Genomic DNA, 9,464 nt, shown 5'->3' with positions numbered 1-9,464 from the left:
TTTTTGATATCTTTTTATTTTAATGGAATGTTTTTTCCATTTTAAAACTACAAAACAGATTCCATACATTCTGCCATAAATAAAAACAAACAATAAGGCAGGACACTACATGAGCAAACTGAGAACAACTGTTTTCCAGGAACTGTGAATTAAAAATGCTTCACAATTATAAGCCATCCAGTTTTTAAAATAAAACTGTTGAAAGCCCCACAAGACTTCAAGTGGTAGATGTAAACACACTTGAAGAGGAACAAAATGCAATTCAGACATTTTGTGCTATTGTTTTTGAAAAAACCTAATTTTGTTTAGAGCACTTTCTAAGACTCTGCTGATCAAGAACCATACAGTATAAAGAGGCACCACAGTAACAAAACCTCATTGCTGAGATGTTTGTTAAAAACGGTTGTCCCTTTTTAAACATTTGACATAAGAGGCAAAAAAATCTCTTAATACAAGTCTTTCACAGTCTGATTTGGAACTTGTTTCATCGGATTCTCTTTTGCTGTCGTGCTCTGTAGATGTCATGTACAGGAGGAACCACGGATCCCTTCTCCTCTTCATCATCAGAATCTTCATTTGGTCTCTTGACAGCTTTATTGAACATGGTATTATTTTCCACAGGTCCATTGCCTTCCACAGTTAATTCAGGCAGGCCTCCGGTAATTATTCTTACAGCTTCATCAACAGCTTTGGAACAAGAAAGATAAATTGGCTTCAGAAACAAACTGGTTTTTCCTTGATGAGGAAAACAAGTCAGCAAATTATTAAACTGCTCTGGACACTCTGCAGGTGTACTGAGACACACTGCTGAAAACAGAAGAGAAATGAGTTGCCCTTTGACACCAGGTGAGAGTCAGGATTTCCTACTACTGCTTTTGACAAAGGCTATGCTGCTATAGAAGAGTTAAATCAAAGTGTGCTGCCAAGGGGGGGAGTAGACCTCACATTGAGGACTGTAGCTTAGTTGCTAAAGCAGGATGTTTTGGCTGTGAAATGTTACATTTCAGAAACTTTCTAACAAGTCATTCCTGCCACGTTTCACTTAACTTTATTCTTAACAGTTCTGTAATACAATGCTTGATTAGAATTTAACAAGGACATGAAAAAAGATGGTTCATTTAAGCTACTGATTAGATCCACTGCATTTTGGACAATGAAGAATTTTGCCATTTTACTCCTTACAAATGTTTGAGAGAGTGTTTTCAGGATACTATAACTTAAAAAATTAAGGCACCTTCTCCATTTAGGGAATTCTCAAAATCTAAGTCATCTCACTAGATGTCAATTTTGCAAGAAAAATGAGTGGGCTGAAAACTATACTCTACTGCATGGGAAAACATCTTCAGGAAAAAGTCAAGTGAAATTTACTGCTCTGACTTTTGAGTCAGGTCAGCTGCATTCAACTTTCAGAAAGAACTGATGTCTAAAGTACTCTACTCCATAAAAGGAAAATGCTATCTTTAATGTCCCTGCCTATGGTGACTTTCTCCTTTAACAAGAGAGACTTAAGTTTCAGGTCTGGTCACTTTCTCAGCATCTCCACCCTATATGGGATCTCTCTGCAGCCCTAATGTGTCATGTTCTACTCTGAGCTAGGAGTTTTATAGGGGACCAGACTCATAAGGTAAAGAAAGACACTTGATCAGTTTCGATCACTTTTTGAGTATACAGCCCCATTCTGAACTGTTACTGCATACTCTAAAATGGCCAATGCTTTTTAAGTTTGTGAAATGTGTATGCCCAGGTCCAGCCCTGGGGTTTTTATTAGCTGAGTTATGAACCATTCACCAAAGGAAATTAGTGCACTAACAGAAACAATAATGAATCAGAGAATTACAGAAATATACTGACCCAATAATTCTCATTTCTTTATTATAGGGAAATCTCAGATAATCAAATGACAGCAAGCAACAGCCTAATCTCAGTACAGACTTCCTCTGTAAGAGGCTATATAGCTATCCCCATACTCACCTTGCACTGCCATGTTGCTACTTCAATGATAGGGGAAAAAAAAAAAAAAAACCACCACCACCACTTACTTTCTGGCATTTTGCATCTTCGAAAAATCTCCATGAGTTCATCCACTTGCACAAAAGGCCCCTGTTATTGGAGAAGAATTTAGATGACTGACTAGGAAATATCTACACATTACTGGAAGCATTAAGTAGCACAGTATATATAATTCATTCAGTAAAGCACGCTACTGAAGTGTCTGTACCAGTTGTGAAGCCTGTGGAATATATTAAATTATTGAAACAAACCTGAAAACACACAGGAGGTGGGAGGAGCTTCATTAAAACTACAGCAGCTGGTGGGACTGGAAATACACCGCCTGGCACAGGATGCAAACCTGGAGCTATTGAGAAAAAGAACAGTATAAATCAAATGTGAATGGCAAAGTAACTTAAGCTTTCGAGCTCTTGTATATGACAGAAATAATCTAAAAGTACATTTTGTCATCATCTTCAGCTATCTGAATCCTAAAGTATAAAACAGTAGTTCTCAAACTTTTGTACTGGTGACCCCTTTCACATAGAAAGCCTCTGAGTGCGACCCCCCCCTTTTAAATTAAAAACACTTTTTATATATTTAACATTATTAAAAATGCTGGCGGGACTTAGGGTGGAGACTGACAGCTCATGACACACGCCCCCCGTGTAATACCCTCACGACCCCGAGAGGTCCCGACCCCCAGTCTGAGAACCCCTGGAATAAAACAACCTACATCGTCTTATTACAGCTAGCAGAAGCCTCGGGGCCAGATTCTGCAACCCTTTATCATGCTTACCTTAGTCTGGCCTCTGTTCAGCAAAGACTTAAGTCTATCCCAATCCAGCAAAGCACCTAAGAACCAACTTAACTTTAGATGTGCATAAATTCTTTTGAAGTCCCAGTGGGATTTAAGCAGATGCCTAAAGTTGATGTTTTTCAGAACAGGGGCCTTCATGAGTAGCTCAATTAAATTCAATGGGATGGCTTAATCTGAGTTAGGGGGTGGTAACAGGCCCCTGAACGAAATCTTTTTAACCTGAACATGACTAAACTCTTGACTTACGTGCTAAATGTCTTGGCTGAAATGGAATCATCTGCTGTGTGTCTGGTTTTGGGTATTCAGGTTTTCTGTCCACTTCATCTTTTAGAACAGGCACTATAGAAGGAGCCACCACGGGGTCTGGAATTATGGCTGCTAACTTGGCACGTGAGACATCCTGAAAACACAAATTAGAGAGCACCGAACCAGGGAATTTAGTAATTTCATGTTTTAAATTACACAAAGCAATATCATAGTAGGAATTAAAGATAGATTGACAATCTCAACTACGTTTTTTCTAATGTTTTCTGAAGACATTTAGTTCAATCTATTCAAATGACAGTTCTGCTTTGAGGCCCCAGCTGAGATCAGACTCCATTGTTCTAGGCACAGAACAATGATTTAGGGCTTGTCTAAATACAAGGTGTACCAGCTTAACTTAAATGGGTTTAAAAACAGTTAAACTGATGCAAATCACGGTGTGGACACACTTTTTTGTGTGTGTTTAAACCTGACTTATAATGGTTCATCTTGCATCTGCAAAACATTTTCTCTCATCTCATTTGTGGAAACAGCTGAACCATTTTAACTGAAATGTCACCAAAAAAAGAAAAAACAATGTCAGTATGAGGCCTGCACCCAGCATTGGAAATTTTAGCTCAGCAGAAATTTAGCAAAATAATAAGATACTGTTTTCAGTATCTTAAAATGGAAAATTTTAGGCAACCTTAATTAAAGGCATTGCTACTTGCACCATCTGAAACACTTGGTTGTGTCTGTATATTGTGTGTATTTATAAACATTTTATGTTAAAAAAAAAAAAACCTACACCACACACACACATATTGTTAAGTATGAGTCCACGAACAAAAAGCCTGAACACCAGCTCTGCTTCCAACAAGGATTGTTTGTAAACAATGTTTAGGCCCAGTCCTCCATACATGAGCAGTTCAATTGAAGCCAATAAGCCAGTTCTCATAAGGAGTACTCACATGAAGCAGGCTCGCGTGATCAGGTTCTTTATGAACAATTTTGGAACACAACAAGTGACTCTGAAGCACCCTTTCTGAGAGATGTGATTCCAGTGTCCTTCCTCTTAGCAGAAGTGGGAAACAAAACAATCCTTCCAGCAAACAAGCTCTTATTGCTCTCTCACTTGTTTACCTATTTCACATTGCACACAAAAACCATCTAGTCTTATCCCTCAATTACTATTTCCCCAAAACTTTACATATCGCAAAAAATTAAAACATCAGAAAAAAATACACTCAGGAAAAACTAAACTGTGGTCAAAACATTCTTGGAGCTTAACAGACTTAGAACTGCCGGTACCACAGATCAGATACAAGCACTTGGCACATTCTATTAAATAGTGACTGACATGCCTGAGGCTCTCAGCACTAACAGAAGTATGGTGGTTATTAAAGGCAGTGTCAAATCCACCTAGGACAGGACAGGCAGATTTTCTCAGTCCTCCTGCTTAATATCATGTTCAATCTCGGTCCAATCCTGCCATCAAAGTCAATGGGAGTTCTGCTATTGACTGAACAGCAATTGGGCTCATTGCTCTAATATTTGTCTTTTTGATGTTTGTTTTAGCAGAGGAATGTCTGATCTTAAATGCCCATTGACTTCAGCAGGAATTTTGCTTGAGTAAGGATCTCAGAATTAAGCCTGCACTGAGGATTTGGGGACTGCAGGGCAAAGGCATTACTGCACCAATCTTTTGTTGATGGAGACAAAAACTGAAATATTAATTTAGGCAAAGTAGTGTGTGTTAGTCATGTTCTCTGCCCCCCAATAGTTAATGCCTGGCACTCAAAGAACCAGCAGCCTAGGACTGCCTGAAGTTTTCATTTTACTGCCCAATACCATTCCAAGTGAAGGACTGAACAGAAAGGCTGTGAGAACTACATTAATTCCTGGTTTAACTTGGAGTTAAATCAGGGATGAATTAGACCGATGCTTTTAACTCCATTCTAGATCAGATCTGGGTCCAGCTAAAACAACTAAAAATTAAAAGGAGCCTATGTTAATAACAGCCCAATCTTGCTTTATTTGAAACTCAGTGGCAAAAATCAATGGCAAAACTTCCACGGGAGCAGGATCAGGCTCAAAAAATGAAAGAATAAACCCTAATAAAAAAATGCACCCCATTTTTATTTTTTCTTGTCTGTCAAGGAAAACTTTAAGGCAAGTGCAAGACGAGGTGAGACAGTGTTACAGGATTGCACCAGATCTCAAAAGAACTATCACAAAATTAAATTTTCTCAGCTACCTACCTTGTAACCAAGAGCTTTAAGTTCACTTGCAGAACAAGGGTACAAATCCATGAACTTGTACCTATCTACCAGCAGAGCTGTCTCTTTACCCTCGTATTCTTCTTTGAAGGCTGTAAACCTCCGTTTTTCCACTTTAAGTATACTAGCTAGATCACCAATGTTACTTTCAAAAGCTAAAAACCGGGCCCAGATTTCTCTGCGAAAGAAAACAGGTAAAGGGAATGAATGATTGTTTGGGGGAAAGCTATGCTGAATCCCTCCTACTTGTAAAGATACACAAGATGACAAACTCCAATAAAAGGGATTAGGAAGTATGGACATTACCATTTAATAAATAACTTCAAGTATCTATTTTATGTGCATGCATAATAGGTAACACTAATACTATGCTCCTAATAATCTCTCTCATTTTTATAACACCTTTCCTTCCAATAGACCTTATAGCATTTTACAAACTATATACAACAAGCACCACTGCAGTGGTGTGGAGGGCAGCAAGAGAGAGAGACCAACCAATGCACCGTGTTCTGCACAATGGTAAATCCCAACTTCTTTGCAGAAAATCCCACACAGCTTGGTAAGAAGGGATCTGAGCACATATACCTGGGCTTAATTCAACTTTCATTTTAGCTTTCCCGCCCACCTTTGAGGAGAATTTGGCTTCTCAACTCTATACCTCAGTTCCCCTTTCTTTGAAATGTGGATAAAAATTCTTCTTTCTCAGAGGATCAGAAGCAACAAACGGGTGCATGAATGAGCAGAGCAGTGGAACATTTGACTATGATGCATAGGTCTTGTAACGTAAGGCTTGTGGATGTTTCCCTGGGGGGAGCACCTGGGTTTGTAGTCTTGTTGGAAGAACTGCCTTTAATAGAGGAGAGGGTGGAAGCATGGCTGACAGGGTTAAGGACCAGATAGGAAAGGGCTGCAAACTCATCTATGATCCTTTTGGATTGTGGTTATTGCTCTGTTTTTTGTAAAGTCCCTCTCCCATCAGTTCCCATCTCACCTTCTCTCAGGTGCCTGCATTATTCCCCACAATCTTTCCCTTCCTTTCCCAAAATGGCAGGGAACAATATTGTGATCATCAGTACCACTGGCTAAAAAAAGTGGTGTATATTCACAATGCAGGAGGTTTTTGTGCTACGTTGTCACCAATGCGGTGCTGAGCAGCTTCTGGAGTCCAAAGGGTGAATTCTGTGCCCTTTCCTTTAGGTGGGATTACGAGGGAGAGTACACCTGAAGCAATTCTTCTAGTTAATTTGTGATGTTTAAGCTTTAAAGGAGGGTTTTCAAGGATAGAAAAACAAAATAATTTGACAAACTTACCCAGATTTCTCAGGTGGGAGGCTTCCTGAGGTTAAAACACGTTCAAACAAAACTCTTGTATTATTGTCCTCTAAAAAAATAAAAATATATAACAATTAAAAAGTATAAACATTAAATCCAGTTCCAAATCTGTTTCTATTAAGAGAAATTTATCATTCAAGTGAAAAATAAGATTGTTCCAACGATACGATGCTCTGACTTTATTTTATTTTCAATAAATAGGATTCAATAAACCTTAATACGCAGCTACAGCTGTATCAATATGCAAGTCAATCCTACTGTGGTGGTATCAGGAAATGCAAAAGCCTCCTGCATGGACCTCTCAGTTTTATAGATACTCACTGTGGTGGAAATGGAGTTGTTGTGTAACATATGAATACTGTATTGTGACCTGGTTATTGGGTTTTTCAGGGTATGAGTATGTTGGTTTAGTTTAACACCAGGCTATTGGAAAAACAAGCAGGAAACAGGGACAATAACTTGAGATAACCATCCATCTGCCAGCAAGGTACAATGCAGGAGCCCTTTGCTTTGATGGTCTCTCTCTGACTGACTGCAGAGTTCCCCAAACTGGTTGTGGGCAGCAGGGTCCAAGTCTGAACTCAGCAGAACAAAAACCTAAACTAGTTTTAAAACAACGCCCCATCAAACGGGGAAAACACAGTTAAGGGGAAACAGACTGACACCCAGACCAAGAGGTTCAGGCCTAGCTAGAGTCTCTATAGAGATGGTACTCCTCTAGATAAGAAAGAGATGCATATAGACCTACTGTTTTAAAATCCTTTTTCTCTTATGCTATGCTTTATTTCTGCTGTTAAAATCAAACAATACTTTGTTTTGAAAAAGGCTGTCTGATCATTGTTTGCACCACTGGCCACAAACTCCTGAAGGGAAGAAACTGCAGATACTAAACCCACTTGGTCTTGCTGGATAAGCACGACTCATTCCAGGGGACAGTAGTCCAGTCCCTGGTCCAAGAGAGTGGGATTCCACCCCAAAAGCGGTAAAGACTCAAGGCCTGACAGTTGAAGGGGTGCACTTAGAGACCAGTGAGGGATCAGGGGTGCAGATAGCCCAGTAACTGTGAGACCCACCACCACTATTGCTGTGATGCTATCCTGTCCTGCTGGTGAAGTTCCAGCTGACACTGCGTGTAATGGTACATAGTAAATTCTTATCTATTCATCTGATTTCCCAAAAATCCCCCTATGCCTGCCAGATAGTTACAACAACAAGGGGGCGCTATTTTCAAAAATATTTAGTGTGAAGCTCTTTACCTTTGTTCAGAAAAATCTCTAAAGTGAGCAGGTGGACAGTTCACTGGTATGTGATGTCACAAAGTCTTTGTTTTTTTCCCATGTCTACATCTGCTCTTATGAGAATTTACACAAATATCCATTTTCTCAGAGGGATGTTAGGAGGAACTGGATTTTTGTACAAACATCCCCTTGATTCAAGTCTGCCCCCTCTTCAAAATCTCTCTTAAACAGAGAAAATAAATGAAGCGTGCCAATTGATCTATTAGATAATAACTAAGGGTTACACTGTTATCATTTAAATGCCAGTGTAGAGAAAGGAAAGTGGTGCAAGGATAGGCCCAAATGGGCCAGTATGCGTGGATGGATAAGCAACATCACTCACAGCTGTGGAAGACCCTCCATGTGAGCTCAGCAGTTTGGGGATCTGATGAATCTTTAGAAAGCATGGTTGGGCAGGGAAGGAGACTAGAAAGTTAGGACAAGCCACTCTACCGACTCTTCTCTGAATCTGTGAAACACCACAGCAGCTACACACACAGCCTCCACTGCAACCCCATACCTTTGCTTCAGACAGCTCCAGTTTCTTCTCTGTTCCATTAACACCCACACTAACGAGTCCTGCAGTGGCAGAGTGTGACGAAGTGGGACTGTTCTTAATGTTTCCTCTGAATACTGTGTGGGTGCCTCAGTTTCCCCTATGCATTTCTTAAGTCTCTAGGTGGTGGGATAAAGGCCAGTGTGCATAAATCACTGACACTCTGTCTCCCTGGCAACAACTGGCCAGGGCCCTTCCCCCTTGCAAGGAAATAGCTAAAAAGATCAGGTAACCTCCTGGCCCGGGAAAGAGACAAAGCCCAAAAAAGGAGGGGTTGGGGGGGGGGGGGGGGGGGAGGGTCAGTTTTGGAGCTGGCTGGGGACTAGAAGTAAGGGCAAACGGGGGTGTCTGGCTTGCTTGGCCCCAAAATGGACCCAGTGGAGGGGTCCCGTTCGCTAAACCAACAAGCTCTGTTTTAAACCGTGTTCCTGTCATCTAATAAACCTCTGTTTTACTGGCTGGCTTAAAGCCACATCTAACTGCAAAGTGTGGGTGCGTGCAAAACCTCTGGCTTCCCCAGGACCCCGCCTGGGCGGACTCGCTGTAAAAAGCGCACGAAGGGGCATATGCGAAATGCTCCCAAAAAAAACCCCAAAAGGTAAAGCCGTGTAAGCTTCTTGCCCTAAAAACAGTCTGCTCCGTGGAAGAAAAGGCTCCCCAAAGTCCTGACTGGCTTTGTGGGGAGCAGTTCCAAAGCATCGCCCGGGGACTCCGTGACACACAGCCCTGCTGCTAGCCGCACAACCGGTACACTGACACTGCATACCTCCCTCTCCCCTTGCACATGGATGGCTTTGTATCCTTGGAGCACTGTATGCCCCTCTTATCAATGGCCTTTGCCCAGGACACGCCAACACTAAGTTGTCAGTTAATTCACAATACTACTTTGAATTTTGCTTTTCCCATCCCCTGTTGGAGAATGAGTTTTATTTGTACTTGTGAAGGTCAGAAAACTGGACCCAGAATTC

General features: G+C 40.8%; 1 protein-coding gene across 1 annotated transcript in view; it reads right to left on the bottom strand.

The window, feature by feature from the left end:
- CSTF3 (cleavage stimulation factor subunit 3) overlaps positions 1-9,464 on the bottom strand; it is a 79,865-nt gene continuing 70,401 nt past the window's right edge. Inside the window, exons 16-21 of the mRNA XM_005291526.5 lie at positions 6,643-6,712; positions 5,314-5,509; positions 3,056-3,209; positions 2,262-2,356; positions 2,040-2,100; positions 1-687 (exon numbers count right to left, since the gene is read on the bottom strand). Of these exons, the coding sequence (XP_005291583.1) occupies positions 485-687; positions 2,040-2,100; positions 2,262-2,356; positions 3,056-3,209; positions 5,314-5,509; positions 6,643-6,712 (779 nt within the window). The 3' untranslated portion in view covers positions 1-484. The remainder of the gene's footprint in view (positions 688-2,039; positions 2,101-2,261; positions 2,357-3,055; positions 3,210-5,313; positions 5,510-6,642; positions 6,713-9,464) is intronic.

This window comes from Chrysemys picta, chromosome 4 (genome assembly GCF_011386835.1).
Source record: "Chrysemys picta bellii isolate R12L10 chromosome 4, ASM1138683v2, whole genome shotgun sequence".
NCBI classification, from domain to species: Eukaryota; Metazoa; Chordata; order Testudines; family Emydidae; genus Chrysemys; species Chrysemys picta.
Note: the sequence above shows the minus strand (reverse complement) of the source record. Positions and strands in the feature narration are given on the sequence as shown.